At 37.0% G+C, this 18,142-nt stretch overlaps 1 protein-coding gene across 1 annotated transcript in view; it reads right to left on the minus strand.

Annotated features, from left to right (window-relative positions):
- TRHDE (thyrotropin releasing hormone degrading enzyme) overlaps window positions 1–18,142 on the minus strand; it is a 405,975-nt gene that overhangs the window by 34,639 nt on the left and 353,194 nt on the right. The window contains exons 13-15 of the mRNA XM_059402447.1: window positions 3,209–3,356; window positions 1,248–1,345; window positions 652–759 (exon numbers count right to left, since the gene is read on the minus strand). Coding sequence (XP_059258430.1) covers window positions 652–759; window positions 1,248–1,345; window positions 3,209–3,356 — 354 coding nt within the window. The remainder of the gene's footprint in view (window positions 1–651; window positions 760–1,247; window positions 1,346–3,208; window positions 3,357–18,142) is intronic.

Raw genomic sequence — 18,142 nt, forward strand, 5'->3', positions numbered from 1 at the left:
TTTTTTTTTTTTTTTTTTATGTGTTAGGACATATTTTTTTTTTTTTTAAATTTTTTATTTTTTATAAACATATCTTTTTATCCCCAGGGGTACAGGTCTGTGAATCACCAGGTTTACACACTTCACAGCACTCACCAAATCACATACCCTCCCCAATGTCCATAATCCCACCCCCTTCTCCCAAACCCCCTCCCCCCGGCAACCCTCAGTTTGTTGTGAGATTAAGAGTCACTTATGGTTTTTGGTTTTTAATATTAACATACGTTGCTCTGTTTTACTATATCATACGCTTGCAGTTGTTTTATAAATAAATACCACAACCTTTATAAAGAACCTTAGAATCTGGCCTACATAAAATTATTTTATTCTAACAGAATAGCAAACTACCCAAATTCAAAATAAGCTGGCACTGTATGTATGAAGAATAAGAGCCTAGATTAAGAAAGTTAATTTAAAACTCTACAAAACACTCCAGGGGAAAGCCTATTGTGGCTTTTATGGGATCGCCTTGTAAGCGATGAACCTGAAACACAGTTTCACAGTGTTTTTTCCTTGTCTTGTCTTCCTCTCGTTGATAAATGCAATGCATCAGCTGAGAACCTGAAAGCAGTATTAAATCACATCAGAAATACAGGATTTGGTTCCACTTACCTGTTCCTGTTGCTGGAAATCCAATCTGAAATAAGTGTCGATGCCTGTTGGTGACAGTGTTTGTTGCCAAAACTGCACGCCAGCATTATAACTTCTCTCCGGAGCTCTCTAGGTACCATCAAAAGGAAAAACAATGAAAAAGCGGTGTTACTATCTGGAGAGGAAGGGTTCCTCATTGCATAAGCAGTAGATACGTAAATAATCAGCCCCAAAATAATTTCCAGATACAGAAATCCTATTTTGCCAAGGAGGAGATGGTCAGGCAGAGGAAAAGAAGTTCAGGATAATACAAGTCACAAGTCTTCTCTGGAACAGTAATACAGTCGGGCAGGGGGGGGGGAGGGGGGGCTGGGTTCAAATCTCCCTTTTACCAGTAATGGCAGATCTTACACTGAAGCATGGCAAGGATATGCTTTTGTTCTCAGGACCAGGTAGGGGAAACTGTGCTATCCATCAGCAGGCCTCCCAGCAAAGGGAAATGAAAGATGCAGAATGAAAGAAAGATCATCTCATGCTGCTGAAGTCGCAGTGGTACTAGTTATATGTTATTGTACAGCTCTGGGGGGAAAGAGGCAAATAAGAAAAGAAAACAGTACTCATGTTGGTAGGAGGCTTGAACAAGAGATCCATTAAAATTGTTTTTTGGCCATCCAAGCTTGATGTACGTGGTTGCAACTTGCTTTAAAATATATTCCTAAATGGGGGTTAGGGGAAATAAAGAGGATGTCAGTTTCAACCTCTCCATGATGATAATTACAGTTCCATAATACGATTAAAATATTTTCTAAATGCACCTACTTTAAAGAATCAGTAAAAAGATGGCCATGGTAAAGGCTCTAATTTTATCCAGCTCAGTGTTTCAAATATAGAAAATAAGGATAAAATACAGTTGCAATGGTAGAAGTCTACTCTTTACTTCCTATTGAATGATTAAGTAATTTGCACTATTCAATATTTTAGATGAAAATTTTGGTAGCGAAACAAGGACACTGAGGAACAGTGACAATGACATCCATGCACACAAATATACAAATGTATGTAGACATAGCTTGTGGAAAATAAGCATCTAACATTTATGCAGTTCATGTCAACAGAGCACATTTAAAGAAAAGCTGTGATGTAAGCCCAGCCAATAGCCTAGCACTGTTGAATCTGAGATACACAGAACACTCTTCAGTAAAACATATGGCATTTCAAAGTCAAAATCCATTGAGCTAATGATATATTTAAATATTAGCAGCGATATAAAATATGCTCTCCTCACTTTAATGTGGTCCTTGAATTTTGTCAAAGAAATGAAAGCATCAAAATTACAGTAAAAGCAATTCTTAACTTTTACTGAAATTGAGGTGTCTGACATGAAATACTATTCCAAAGTACAAATATATACAAAAATGTATTTTACTTTTACAGAAGCTTAACATGGCAATGTCTCTGTTAAGGAGAAAAGAGAAGTGTGGTTAAGTCTTTCTCTAGCCGATAAAAGTTACACCAGAACTATAACGACCCATTTTTTTTTGCATGTCTGTTGTCAGGGATTAGACCAAACTAATGACAATGAACAGTCAAGCCAGGATCATTCCAGTTTTTAAAAAATATATGAAAACAGAGGTATTTGCATGCAGACTTGGAATAGGGAAACAAGAAGCAACTCTGATGGTCATCAGACAATGTGGAGGGGGCCAGAAACATACTTCATGTCATGGTATTCTAGTCTCGAATAATTCCAAATATGGAGGTTAATTAGCAGAGCCCATGGGTCATAAGATGTAGGAGGATTTTATAAAACACTGGGCAGACTCCTAAAATAACTGAGGGGAACCAAATAGGGCTCGAAGGTAGATAGAAGGCAAAGAGACATAGTCTCATATACAAAAATAAAGAAATTTAGGAATCAGAAGCTCATTAGCCATACTTAATCTTAAAATGGTTATTAAATTAGATTAGGTGGTGTCCGCCATGCAGTGTTGGTTTACCAGACTTCAGTTTAGGAAATCTGGTCAGGTAACATTTTGGAATGTTTGTCATGTCTTTGTGTCTATTTGGATTATCTATTGTTTGCTCTCCTGTATCCCCTTGGACCCAATTATGAATGGGCTCTCGCCTCAATGTTGATCTTATCCTTGTTAATTAAGGAAGTGAATTGAATTCACTATGCCCTTTTGGATAAAAATAATGACTAAGAATCTTTACTGAAACTGTCTATATTCTGTTAAGATCTTTGGGATCCCTCTACCCAGGTTAAGTCCTTTGTGAACACAGAGCCCTTTAACTCTTGGAAAGTAAGTTTGAACTTTAAGGATTTGCCATGTATATTTGTTCTCAAATTCTGAGGCATTTAAGCTTAATTGACACTTTTAGGCCAGAATAAAAAGTAGCTCAGATTCCATTTCTTCTTCAAGTAATTGTCATCAGTGTTGCATAGAAAATCAGGACAAAAATGATAATACAAATTAGAAGAAGAAACACAAATAACTCAGGATCAGTTGCATAAAGTGGATAATGAGAAAACAGTTCGTCATCTGAAAATAAGAAAGAAGAAAATAGGTCTTTTTACATTGAAGACATTGTATTTCTCCATGCGGTCCAGTAATTTATCAAGGGGATAAAGAGCTCGGCTGGCAGCATGCCAAGGAAGAAAATCCTTCTCCTCAGATAGGTATCTGATAATCTCCAGGGGGATATGCTGAGGCAAGTAGCCGGCTCTGCACAGTCAAAAAAGTTCATGTTAATTATATGCAGAAAATATACATGATGATGCAAAAGTGAAGATTTTACTTATGCAAATAAAAGGCAGAAAGCAAGATTCATCACAGTATAAAGAAGTCATACTCAGTGCTATAAAAATAAAATTACTCACTTTTTAAATATAGTCCTACTTAGGATGCCATGTGCCTTAATACATACAGAGTTAGAGAGTTAAAAATTTACATACACAAAAATATCAGAATGCATATTTTTTAAAAGGAAAGAATTCCGGAATTTGAATAAAATCGACTCTAGGTATTTTCCTTCACAGAAACTCTTCCGAGGTCACATGTAATTGAAAATAATTGATTACTGAAATGCAATTTCAGTTTCTCAATGCATACTCTTTGCTCTTCATGTAGTTCTGTGTAATATTTACTACAGATTGTGTTCAAAAGAACAATCAAACTAAAGAGGCAACTTACAGTTTTGACTGTATCTGTGTCATATTACAATTTGAACAGCTCAAAAGAAATGGTTTCCAAAACACCTATGAAAATCCCAGTTAGATTTTAATAGAGTCCAAATTCCAAACAAGTTGAAAGAACCGGCTCTTCCCGTTTATTATTTTTCTTTCAAAATAGATGCTGTGTCACCTTGGGGACCAATGTCAGATTTCTTGGAGAATATGAAACTGTAGCTTTTTAAAAAATGATCTGGACACACGTTGTGCATATTTAAAGAGGGTATGTCCGAAAAGGATCCAAAAAGAAGTGTATATCTCTACTCTCCAGGAAACTACATATAAAATCCTTGCAAATCAAAGCATTATAAATGACAATCCACAGTACATTAAAAGGTAGTCTGTCTTAGCCTTCATGTCCCTGATGCATACACATTGTGACACTATGTGTTTTGCTGGATTTTTTTTTTTTTTATTTTACAAGAATGATCAACTGAATGCAGACTTCTAACATGAGGACCAGCTAAATATGAAAGTAACCAAAGCCTGCTCATCTCCTTTATCTACCTCTCGCACTGATGTTCTTTTGTAACATCACAAAATTAGATGGACCTTTCATTTTTTCCTTGGTAGAGGTGGACAGGCAGGGAGCAAAGTCTGTCTCATCTTCACCTAAAATAAGTTTGCCAGATTATCTAATTCTTAAACAGTCTGACAAGCAAAAGTTACTCTATGGTAAACTTGTGGCCATGTTCAGATGTCTGTAAGAAAAACCAATTCTGGGGGCGCCTGGGTGGCTCAGTTGGTTGAGTGACTGCCTCCGGCTCAGGTCATGATCCCGGACTTCCAGGATCGAGTCCCGCATCGGGGGACTCCTTGGGGAGTCTGCTTCTCCCCCCGACCTTCTCCTCTCTCAAGCTCTCTCTCACTCATTCTCTCTCAAATAAATAAATAAAATATTTAAAAAAAAAAAAAAAGAAAAGAAAAACCAATTCTGAAGACTGTGCTTCAGTTTTCTTTAAAGGTTTTTAAAACACAGATGTGTGTCACTCTAATGATTTTAGTTCACTCATGGCATAATTCAATGATTTGTGCTTTGTAGGAGATATGACTAAAGAAGATGACAAATAATGTTATGGAAGAGACTTGGGTTTGAGAAAGAGCTGGGAACTACTATTGTTTCCCATAGAATTAAACAAATTCATCTTGCCAAGCTTCACATTCCTTATTTACAAAATAAGAAGGTTGAAAAAGAAGACCTCTTTTTTAGCCGCCAAACCTTTTATCCTAACCTTCTTGTGTACAATTTAAACTGCAACAAGTATTATAATAATACGGTCATACTTTATTTGTTCAAATATTTGAAAAATAAACTTTGTAACTTCTTTCATTCCCCATTCTTCAGTTGTTCAATATGTGTAAATCTGAGAGGCAGGGCTTGGATCTAGGTTTTTTAGGAGATATCTGAAAGAGTGAAAAAAAAAAAAAAAAAAAAAAAAGCAAAGCAATTTATGAGGTAGATAGCATAGAGAATATTTTGCTCATTCTTTAGATAAAGAGAAATATGTCTCAAGATTGAGTACCCTGCCGTATCACCTAGCTCATAGTGGCAAATCTGGACGCTCATCTCCAGAGTCCTACTTTCAAATAATGACAGAAGTTCCAAATAATGACAAACCAAAGAAAGTATTCATTAAATAGGGAAAGAAAGCAAGTTCTGTTTTGAGTCCTTATGGAAAAAATTGCTAACTGTTCACCAGAAGTCCATGCTTTCCTCTACTTCCTGGGATAGATTATAATGCCCATTTTTTTGGTATTTAGGTGTGGTCTTGTGAACGCTCATCACTGCCAAGGTTAGACCTCTCCCATTAGCTCCTCAATACTCATTTTCCCTGAAGTGAATCGTTCAGGGTGACCTTGGAACTCTTGTACTGAATATGTCAGAAGCCCACCTGGGTGTCTGGATGACCGCATGCCTATGTACTAGTTCTCACACCAGTTCTGTTATGTGAGCAGGAAAAAAACACTTCTATTGTGTTTGATCCAAATACATGCTTGGGTCTATTTTTTTTAAAGCAGTTAACCTTCTCTAATGCAGCCCTCAAAGAGAATAAGAAACAGATTACATTCAAATTGCTCTCATTTGCGTTGTTACAAACATACGTAAGTAATTACCTACTACATAATTCAATACACTCACATTTAGCCTACTAGATCAAAATATGTAGCTACACTCAATTGGACAAGATGATCAGCTTCATTACAAAATTAAGACTCGTAAGAGATAATGTTGCTGCATAAGTTACCTAGTTTAGATATGTGTTTGTGTAATTGGCTGGTAATGATATCTGTGATTACTACTACTGATAATGCAATCAATATGGGGGAAGTGTGTGGAATCCAATGAATGGAACACTACATTAGCTTCAAGTAATCAGCCCAGTAGAGAGCACATTTAGGGTCCCGATGCCAAAAGGCAGTTGCCCTAGATTTGCATCATCACAGAGAAATGCTGCTAACAAAATAGGGGAAAAAAGAGCAAATTTAAAGAATATTTCATGTACAACTGTGTTTTATTAATATTTTAGGTAGAGGTTGTAGATGATATCTATCTTCTGTATTGGGGTATAGGTTGGCATAAGAAATAATTTAGGGGGTGCCTGGCAGGCACAGTCAGTTAAGTGTCTAACTCATGATTTCAGTTCAGGTCATGATCTCATGGGTTGTGGGATGGAGCCCCGTGTCGGTCTTCTCACTCAGTGGGGAGTCTGCTGGAGATTCTCTCTCTCCCTCTCTCTCTGCCACTTCCCCCAGGTGTACACTGATTCTCTCTTAAATAAATAAATAAATCTTTTTTAAAAAAGAAATAATTTAGGAATCAAAGGAAATATGATGGGGAAATGAGGAAAGTTAAAAAAAAATAGATGAAGATTGCCCTTATACACCTATATATATAGTTCCTCTTCCCACTTCCCCTCCTTAAACACACACATACCCTCTTCTCCTTCTTTGATTTACTGGAGCTTGCAATGAAATATATCTTTAGGCATACAAGAGAGTATTTTTTTAATAAGAAGAAGATTAAAACCAGACAATATTAGCTGATATTGAAATGCACTGATCTTAGCTGGCTTTGTTTTCACCTAAGATCCAAAACTACTTGTTAAAAACTGCTCTGAATTCTGTGAATGTTAATTCTTAAATCTACTGAGATGGGTGGCTTGCACACAAATAACTTATTTTATGTGAATTTCCTTGCAAAGCATTTGGCTTCTGGGTGCTTGATACTTGGAAAAAAATAAAAAGCACAATCAGACTCTTCAAAACATCCTGCTTCCAGGGTTTCACTAGTGGAATATTCATTTAAAACCAATAAATTACATACTACATCTTTCACAATATGTCTAAGAGACATTATATCTCTCTTTGAGAGCACAGATTTGTAAAGCATTTGCTGACATGCTTAATTAAAAAGTTTACTATTCTATCTATTATCTTTCGTTAATCATTGGAAAGGGCTTTTATGTCTTCATTGTGAGAAGATCCCATGGCCGAGACTGGAAACTCCAGTAGTCCTCAAAGTACCATAGATTCAAAAAGGAAAAACACAGGGGAGGTATCTTTGTCAACCAACAGTCCATTTGGTTAGGTCATAGATGAAACAAAAGCTATGATTCGGACATTGGAGAAATGTTGTCGGCAGAGACAGAAAGGAAATTGCTTATTTGTAGCCCCATGAAACCAGAACCACAAAAAGTTGCACAACAAAGAATTCTCATAGCACCCTCTTCTCCTGTTCCTTCTCCTCCAGAAAGCCTTCTTCCACACTGACTTAGGCACTTCTTTTCTGGGCTCACAGAATACCTTGATAACAGTAATCTTTATAATAGTTATCATGATATTAATCATAATTTTATCATAAGATGGTCTTTCTCACTCACTGGACTTACCTCCTTAAAGAAATGAAGCATGCTTTGCCTATCTTTGTATCCCCATAATCTAATGCAGACTCTAGTACAAAATAGGTACTCAATAAATGTTTTATTTTACACTAAATTACATTATGGCAATAATGTCATTGTTCTTTTTTTTTTTTTTTTTTTTTTGGACAGAGAGAGTGAGAGACACAAGCAGGCAGAGCAACAGAGGGAGAGGGAGAAGCAAGCTTCCCACTGAGTGGAGAGCCCAAGCGGGATTTGATCCCAGAACTCTGGGATCATGACCTGAGCTGAAGGCAGTCGCTTAACCGACTGAGCCACCGAGGCGTCCCAATGTCATTGTTCTTAAAAACAGGAGCACTTTATAAGCATAATAAATTTTAACATACACATATGTTATTTTTTAAATTAAGCATTTTTTAGGGTTAAAAGATACCAACAGGATGAGGAAAGTCTATTAGAGTGATATTTATACTATTTTTAGTCATCTTGTTTATTAATGGTATACATGATAGAAGATAAGAAGGCCATTGCTATCTAGCTAAGGAGCTTTGAATCAGCTAATCTATATCCAAATGAAATATCTTTATAGCCAGAGAGAAAGCGGAAGCACTGTATAAGCACCTCTGTTGTTTGTTTGTTTGTCTGTTTGTTTTTGTCCCCGATTAGTAAATTACTTTCCTACTTTCCTGGAAGCAACAGCATTATTTTATACCATGTCTTTAAGCAAACTGATCGTGGGTTTGGAAATCTCTTTCTCTTAATCAGTAAATGGACAAGGATGAACTACATGATCTCTAGGGTCCCTTCTTCAGTAAAAATTTGAAGATTAAAAATAAAACATCCAGAAATAATTTTTTGCAACTTGTATGGTCCCCCTGCCACCACCACAATCAGCCTTTCCTATCTGCAAACACACTTGCTTCTTTATTTCCAAGTATAATTTCTCAAGAAATCAGCCATCATCTAAATAGAGGGATCCTCTGGGTACTCAGTAATGTTAAAAAGCAGAATCAATGTTTGGTTATTAATTGGAAGAGTTAATAGATGTTAGCTATTCACCTGAAAAGGAAAACACCCTTAGCTTTATGGCTGAAATGAATTATTTTTTAAAGGAAAATGATCAACTTATTTTAAGCTCTTGTATATTAAGGATTTACCATATGGTATGGTGTTATGGAATGATGGTCTAAGTTTGTTTTAATTTACTATCCTTAAAAGCTTTAGAATCAGTGCTATTCTGCAGCCCCCCAAACTACTTCTTTTTTTTTTAGATGAAGAAGCTACAATTTAAAGAAGATAAGCAACTTGCCAAGCTGACTTGGCTAATAAGTGAGAGAGCAGGAATTGAAAACCAAGACTGACAAGAAAGCTCTCACTGATGCCACCACATGAGACTGCCTCCCTAAATACCACTTTGAACTAGAGTTAAACGCTTTCTGTCTCCTTTCCTTTAACATCTGTTTACACATCACTATCATAGCTCTCATCACGTTAAGTCTAGTTCATGAAGAAATACGTAATCAAAGCCCAGATGCTAACAGGGCAAGTGAGCAATGGTAAGGATCAGAAGATTATGGGGAATGATTTAAAGAGGAGGCTTAGGCCAGGCCTCAGTGAGGACACCTGCCTGCGTGACATGAAAGAGCAGATCCTGCAGGGGAGGAATTCAGCACCCCCCCCACCCCCGGGAAACAGCAAGGTCCAAATTCCTAGACCAGGAATAAATTGGGGACATTGGCAGAATCACAAGGAGGTTTTTGTGGCTGGCATGGAGTTAGCCGCAGAAGAGTAAGCTAGGTTAGGAGGTTGCCGATGTTGGTGGTGCTGGAAGGCACTTAAATAAGAAGGGCTTTGGCTTGTTTTTCTATGGGTGATGGAATTCTACAGCAAGTGTTTGATCTGATTTATGCTCTGAAAGGGTGACTCTACTGCAGTAGAGAGGAAACCCAAATATGCCATGTGGTCCACCCAGACAAGAACAGAGTGAAGCATGATCTCCTAGCTGACCGTCTCCCTCTCCCACTATACAGGCTATGCCTATGAGAAAAACATACCTAGTGAGGGAAGTTACTGACATGAAACCAGACAATGATTTTTTGAGGTAGGCTTCACATGAGATTTGTTTTAGAAACAGTAGCTTATGCACGTATCAGGAAAAGGAAATATTCCCAAAGTTTATCTATGTATTATTTATTGTTACTCAATTGCTAAAAACAAAAACAGAAAACAAAAAAAACAGCAATGATGATATGGGACTGTGACATTGTTTAGGCAATGAACACATTTTAAAAGATAAGAGTATATATTTTACATATAGGAAGCTGCACTTTCCACTCTGGGTTAATTAGCACAATTATTCCAGAATTTAAATAGTGAAAGCAGCCTGAAAGACCACGAGGAAAATAATCCACATAGCTTATGATTTCCACTGAAAACACAACACTTACCCCGGGACTAATAATATATTATATGTTAATAAAAAAATGTTTTTAAGTTAAAAAAAAAAAGAAAATACAATGCTTAAATTTGGTATGGAATTTTGCTTACTAGGTAGTGACATTTTCCGATGTTCTCCATAGTCACACAGGAGTAAAAAGAATTTAAAAATCCAGTAGGATTTTACTGACATTAGGATATCAAATCATCGACTGTGTTTCATACTTCCTATTTGGCTGCTTTTTAGAGATATGTGTGAATAATAGGAAACTAGAAAAAAGAAAAATATCACTGAAACCAAACCACTTAAAAAGAACTAGAGAGCGTCTGGCTGTCTTAGTTGGAAGAGCATGTGACTTTTGACCTTGGGGTTTTGAGTTTGAGCCCCACATTGGGTGCAAAGATTACTTAAATAAATAAAAACCTTAAAAAAAAAACTTTAAAAAAATAACTGGTTAGGGGCATCTGGGTGGCTCAGTGGGTTAAGCCTCTGCCTTCGGTTAGGTCATGATCCCAGGGTCCTGGGATAGAGCCCCGCATCGGGCTCTCTGCTTGACAGGGAGCCTGCTTCCTCCTCTCTCTCTCTGCTTGCCTCTATGTCAAATAAATAAAAGCTTTAAAAAATAATAACTGGTTATATATCCTCATATCTGATATTATATCAAATTTTTGCTTTTTGTATAGATTTTACTATACTATACATTAAAGTTTATATAATTTTTATAATAGTTTTCCATATTATTGGAGATTCCTCATAATTACTTTAGCAACATTCTGTTGGAAAGATAGATGGAGTTCACTGCTGTTGAGTACCTGAGGTGCACATAACAGAGCTATGAACATCTTTGTGCATGTTGTGATTCTTGGCAAATCTAAGTTCACGTTCTCAGGCTTCATCAATCAGCAATTGGTCTAGGTAAAAGAAAAAGACGTAGACAGTCCCTGTGGTGACCAACACTGATTTAGCAACCCCTGTTACTCCAGACCCTGTGCCAAGTGCATATATTATATATTATATAATATATATAATATATATATTATACATAATTAATATTATACATTGTATCATATAATGTTATATATGTTATATAACATAATACATCATGTTATGAAATCCTCATGACAATCTTCTGAGCTTAGCAATATCACTAACCCCATTTTGCAGATCAAAATTGAAATCCAAAATGCTTCCTTACCTCTCCCGGATCATATTGCAAATAAGGGTGGTACTGGTATTTGAACCCAGTCTTCCTGCACAAATATTTTTATCACTATACCAAAAAGGCCCAGCAAGTCATCTTGAATTCCCTCTCCCATCTTCTAGTAAAAGGAGAAAATGAGAAGAGGAATTTAAGGGACATCCAGTGGGAGTAATCTTTGGAGGCCTTATAAGGAAACATAGTAGAACCTATGGGGAAGGAGAGAGTAGTATGGTCTGTGGCTGCAACTTTGAAATGGAGGCTTTAGTGGACTTATTGTTGATCTAGCTTTTAGACTTTGCTCATTTGGGGCCACTTCTGGCAAAACCACTTTAGTCACCACTGCCTCTAATTCCCCGGGTTCTAATCTCCATAAGACAAGAACACTGTCAGCCTAGACTCTGGCCTGGAAGGCCTGACGCCATTTAGAGGCACTTTATCTGCCATAACAAGCATCCTCTTCAACAACATGCTGCTTTCAGAGATCTTGCTGACGCAGGAAAACAACAGAGTGCTAGGATGTGGTCTACAGAAGAAAGGGAGGGGTAATCATCTGCACTTAGGATCTTTAATTCAAATAAAAGGAAATATTTCAAAATAGAGAAGGTAGTTTCCATCTCAAAGTCTTGCAAGAAAGAGAAATTGAAGCTAAGCAACATGGTGTGAGGCTCCTAGACACAGGCTGAGCAGGAAAGAATGAAGACTTGAACACTGGCATACGGAGTGTGGGGGAAATCACTTTCTGGATATAACTGTAGGGCAGACTCCTGGGTCTGGATAGTGTGCTTCAATTAAAAACCTCAATGAGAACTCTCAAAACCAAGCCAGTCCCTCTGCCAGTCTATTCATAGAAGTGTCATTACATATATGCGGCCATAATAATTCTGTACATAATTTTCTAAACGCACAGCTAAGGTCTGAATTTTAGAATAACACAAAGGTAATAATTAAGAAGGAAGATTCAGTCCCAAATGGATGCATTCAAAAAAATAAAAGAAAAACACTTTTGAGAGTATAATCTAGCCATGCAGAAGTCAGTAATGACCCAGGTGGAAAGGTTCTAGAAGAGCCACCAAAAGTCATAAAGGGGGCGCCTGGGTGGCTCAGTGGGTTAAAGCCTCTGCCTTCAGCTCAGGTCATGATCTCAGGGTCCTGGGATCGAGCCCCGTGTTGGGCTCTCCGCTCAACAGGGAGCCTGCTTCCTCCTCTCTCTCTGCCTGCTTCTCTGCCTGTTTGTGATCTCTGTCTGTCAAATAAATAAATAAAATCTTAAAAAAAAAAAAGTCATAAAGGAGATCTAAGAAGTACAAAGTGACAGCAACCCATTAGATTTGGGCTCTGCTATCAGCTTGAAGAAGCTCCTGGCCAAGTTAGGACATCTTGAGTATCAGTAAGAATGAAAACTGCCATGGAATTAAACTTATCAAATATACTCAAACGCATAGGATAAAATGGTACTTGACTAAAAACAAAACAAAGCAAAATAATTGGTCACTATGGAGCATGCTAGAGGATTGACTCACTATTTTTGAAACTGAAAACGACAGGGAATCAGTTCAGCATTTATCCTGCCTTTCCTGAAGAACTATATCACGGGGTCACCGAACAGTACGTGAGAGCAAGTTTCTCTTGAGAGAACTATTTTGTTTAGGAATGGAAGAAGAACCAGGGAATCCTCATTTTGCCACCTCCAGTAAATCAACAGATTTAGGCATTGAACAGTAATCGCTGCAAATGTCATAAAAAGACCACTGTTTCTTTTATGTGTTCATTGAGAGTCAACTGTGACGCAGACTACCAAAAAGCTGAACCTGTAATGGATCAAGGCCTTGGATTTGATGACCAATTTACAGGCCAGAGAGAGGACAGAGGATCATAGAAAGGTACACAGTGAGGAGGCAGTCAGCAAAATCTAGACAATGGGAATCACATAGGACAAACCACCTCGTTCCTCGCCAAATAACTTGGAAATTTTTTTTAAGACAAAGGGGAAAATCAATAGTTTAAAAGAGTGTGAAAAGATAACATCAACTAGTCACAGAGCAGTAATATCATTTGGCTCCTAATTCAAACAAAGTGTAAAAAAAGAAAAAAAGATACATGCCACTTATAAGATCACTGAAATTTAAATACTTCCTGGATTTTTATATTATTGAGGAAATGTTCATTTTAGGTCACCATCTTTAATAATGTTCATTTTTAAGAGCCATATAGTGAAAATTATTTTATGAAATGATGAAATGTCTGGAATTCATTTCAAAATGGTATGAAAGGGGGGCACCTGGGTGGCTCAGTGGATTAAGCCTCTGCCTTTGGCTCAGGTCATGATCTCAGGGTCCTGGGATTGAGCCCTGCATGGGGCCCTCTGCTCAGCAGAGAACATGCTTCCCCCTCCCCTTTCTCTGCCTGCCTACTTGTGATCTCTTTCTGTGTCAAATAAATAAGTAAAATTTTCAAATAAATAACAAAATGGTATGAAAGGTTGGATGGAGATGTGAAGTAAGACTGACCATGAGTTAATCATGGCTGATGCAAAGCAAAGGATACACCTTTCTACTGGCTTTTGTGTATATTTGAAATTATTCATAATAAAGGGGTGGTTTTCTTTTTAAGATTTTATTTATTTATTTGACAGAGAGAGAGATCACAAGTAGGCAGAGAGTCAGACAGAAAGAGAGAGAAGCAGGCTCCCCGCTGAGCAAAGAGCCCGACGCAGGGCTCGATCCCAGGACACTGAGATCATGACCTGAGCTGAAGGCAGTGGCTTAATCCACTGAGCCACCCAGGTGCCCCTAAAGAGGTTTTTAAAAAAAAACAAAGAAGGGACTAAGTCTTATCTGTGTTTCCCCAGTGTGCATCAAAAAGCCTTCTTATTATCTGTGTTTAAAAATATTTGCTGAAGGGGTGTCTGGTGGCTCAGTCTGTAGGGCAGGCGACTCAGTCTCAGGATTGAGTGTTTAGGCCCCCCATTGGGAACGGAGCCTAACCAAAAAAAAAATAAATTAATTAAAAATATTTGCTGAATAACAAATTCAAGGAAGGCAACATTTCTGGCCTCCGTTTCCTTCCTTACAAAACGAGAGAAACGCTATTTACCTCCTAGAGTTGCTATGAAAGCTAAAAGACAAGAAATGGAAGCGTATTTTGTAAACTGTAAAGGTCCACAGAAATGTGGAGAGCCTTCAGGCTGAAGAACCAGAATGAGAATTTGGCAACCGTATATTCTGCATTTGTATTCTGACCTTGATTTGTTCCTTACACGGAGCTACTAAACTCATGGATAGATCCCAGCGCATTCATTTTTCCCCTTAGGGACAAAGTACCAAATGGTAGTGTAATTGCCAAGGGAAAATTATTACTCTGTTCTGAATTATTTCTATCATAAATCCAAAACCAGTCAAACAGGCTCTGTCACAGAAACGACAGGGTTGCTGTACAGTGATGAGAATCCCACATACAAGTGCCCCATAAATCCGTGAGTATCACAACCCTCCAAAGTCATTCTGACTCATGTGTTTAAATCACAAGTGGGAAGCCCGGCTGGCAGCACGTTGGTCAACACTGTGGAAACAATGAAAATGAGGTGATTTACTCAGCCATCAGTTCGAGAAATGTCCCGTCATCTGTCTTATGTAGATTGCGCAAAATGTGACAAGCATTTTGTTTGCTTTTCTTTACACATTTTTCTATTGAATCGCCGGAGAAAAAGTCTTTTTCATTTAGTAATGATAACAATCACCCATATTTCTCCTAAATTCAATCACAACTGCTCTTAGCATGTCAAAGAAATGATTTCTGGTAAGAATGGTGAATCATAGAAAGGCAGAGAGAAGGACACAGCTTGTCTGTGTGTCATGCATTTTCTCCTTCTCTAATCTTGGTAAAATATTCATCTTTACTTAGGATGAAATGAAATATCTAATCTAATTCTTTATGATTTAAAGTGATATTTTCCTGCCTCTCAGAATATAATACTCCATTCCAAATTAGAGTTAAAAGCCACTCTGTGGCATTGTAGATGAAATGTGGAAGGTAAAAATACTTTTTATTACCGGTGAGATAGAAAAAGGACTTCAACTATATAATTCATTATATAAAAATAGGATTAGTATCTTGGAAAAGAAGAGAGCTGTACCCATTTGAAATCACGTTCAGGGAGTCAGGCATGTTAGTTAAACTTGTGGGACTTTATTTTTCTTTCATAAGGGGCTAATGAGAACGTCAGGAAATGAAGGATGAAGATAAACAAATGTGCCTAGCCACGGCGTATTAAAAAATGCTAGCCCTGGGGCGCCTGGGTGGCTCAGTGGGTTAAGCCGCTGCCTTCGGCTCAGGTCATGATCTCGGGGTCCTGGGATCGAGTCCCGCATCGGGCTCTCTGCTCAGAGGGAGCCTGCTTCCCTCTCTCTCTCTCTGCCTGCCTCTCTGTCTACTTGTGATTTCTCTCTGTCAAATGGATAAATAAAATCTTTAAAAAAATAAAATTAAAAAAAATTAAAAAAAAATGCTAGCCCTATAATGATACAATCAACTTAGTTGAGAATTTGTGCCCACAAGGAGTTCTGGATTTATTTGAGGAAATTTTCAATTCTTAGAATTAAAATACGTTAAACTCCTTTTGAGATTGGCCCATAACTATATATTGAAATAACAGGTAATTCTTGTCCTGTGGGACACTAACTTGCAGACAAATCATCGAACCTCCAGAAGCAGAGGTTAGGAAGGGAAGTAGCTTTCTCTACTAGCTCCATAGCTCTCAATCTCTCCATTTATCCTTCAACTCCCAGGGTCACAAGATTCTGAAGATACACTATTATTATGGAAATATTTAATTAATCCTGGATCCCCAGCTCAGAAATATAAGACCTTAACCTTTCCTTGATTTTCTTTAACGCTGATAATGTTCAAATAAAACTTAGGAAAAAAATAATGATAATGATGTTCTAACTCCTTAATGATGATTAACAATTAGAGAACATTAATGGTATAGATTGACTGTGTTCTAACAATGACACTCATTAATTTTAATAACAGTCCTATAGTTCAGTCCTTGCTTACTGTCTGAAAATTTACCCCTCATTACCACTTGTAGGAAGCAATTTTTTAAAGGTGAAGCACCAGTGAAAATACAAAACAATAAAAAAGTGCTAGTTAATTTACATTATTTCAAAAATATTAGTGTAAAAATAAAATATTGTCTCTTAACAAGAACCATATGCTTAAAATATTTTTTTAAGATTTGTTTATTTATTTATTTGACAGACAGAGATCACAAGCAGGCAGAGAGGCAGGCAGAAAAAGAGGGGGAAGCAGGCAGAGAGAAAGCAGGCTGAGCAGAGAGCCAGATGTGGGGCTTGATCCCAGGACCCTGAGATCATGACCCGAGTCGAAGGCAGAGGCTTAACCCTCTGAGCCACCCAGACACCACTGCTTAAAATATTTTATATCCTGCTAAAATGATCACATGTGGTTCAAGAACATTATTGAAATTGATATAAAATTTTTAAAAATTAGAAATTTCTCTCTAGTAAGAAAACCACTTTCATGAGAAAAATAATTCTGGAATCAGTTTAGTAGAAGTCATTATCAGTATTATTTAATATATAATTCTAATACAATCATAATTTTCACAAGGATCATGTATTTAATACTAAAAGGCAGAATTTTACAAGAAAAATGATAAAGTGATGAGGTCTCTCAAAGAATTTGTAGTTTGAGAAAGATGGCAGAAATCTGCCACTCGATGCGACTGAAATACCCTTTAAAAACTTACATTTGCTACTCTATCTTTTCAAAAAGAACTTCATCTCAATTAAAGTAAGCTATCTAAAAAGAATTTTTTTTTCCTATTGATTTATTCATGGTTAAATCTGTACCACTGTTTCCTGATAAGAACGATGAGGAAATCATCAGACTTAGCACTTTCTACTAAACTCCGTGGTCCCGCTGGATTTTCACTTGCTGAATCATTTCTACATTTTCTTGGTTTAAAGATTTGCCTTCTATTTTGTAACCTTTATTCTCTTTCCTCTTTATCCTTGGCTCCATGTGCAAGTGCATTCAAGCCTCATCACCATTCTTTCGTAGGCAAAGGATAAGTTGACCGTAGAAAAGATTTTATATTCTATCTACTGGAATATTCTGGGCTTATAGAAATCTGAGTCAGTCTGAATCTCCCACTTTCCAGGTAACTTTTTTCTTATGTTTAATTTTGAAAGTTCAGGCTATTTATCAAGATACATCTGTGTTTTTTTTCCTAAGACACAGGGTACCTTTTAATCTACATACTAACATCTTTATTTTGAGAAAGCTACTCTTTGTATGTCTTCAAGTTTTCAAAATTTTCTTCTTCTTTTTCATGAATATTAAATGCATACATGTACACATACACCAACACACACACTAGATGTGTCTTATTTACATTATGATTTTCATTGTTTTTTTTCCATTTCATTGATCTCAGTGATTGCAAGCTCATTCTCCATGTCCTTGATGATGTTTCCCCTGTGTCTGTAATGTTTACTGCTTCTCACATGGCTTTCTTTCTTGTAATGCCAGATTACCTTCATTCTTTTTGCTACCTTATCTCTTTCGGATTTCTTTGCATGTTTTCTTTAAACTCTCACCTCAAATGACAAACTCGATAAAATCCCCCATTTCTTTGTTTTCATTCTTTGAAATCACATAGAGGGGTATATTTGAATTATTTGTTTGATGTTCTAGTTCTTCTGTTGTTATTATGATTCTGTTTTTTAAAAGATTTT

The sequence above is a fragment of the Mustela nigripes genome, chromosome 6 (genome assembly GCF_022355385.1).
Source record: "Mustela nigripes isolate SB6536 chromosome 6, MUSNIG.SB6536, whole genome shotgun sequence".
Lineage (NCBI taxonomy): Eukaryota > Metazoa > Chordata > Mammalia > Carnivora > Mustelidae > Mustela > Mustela nigripes.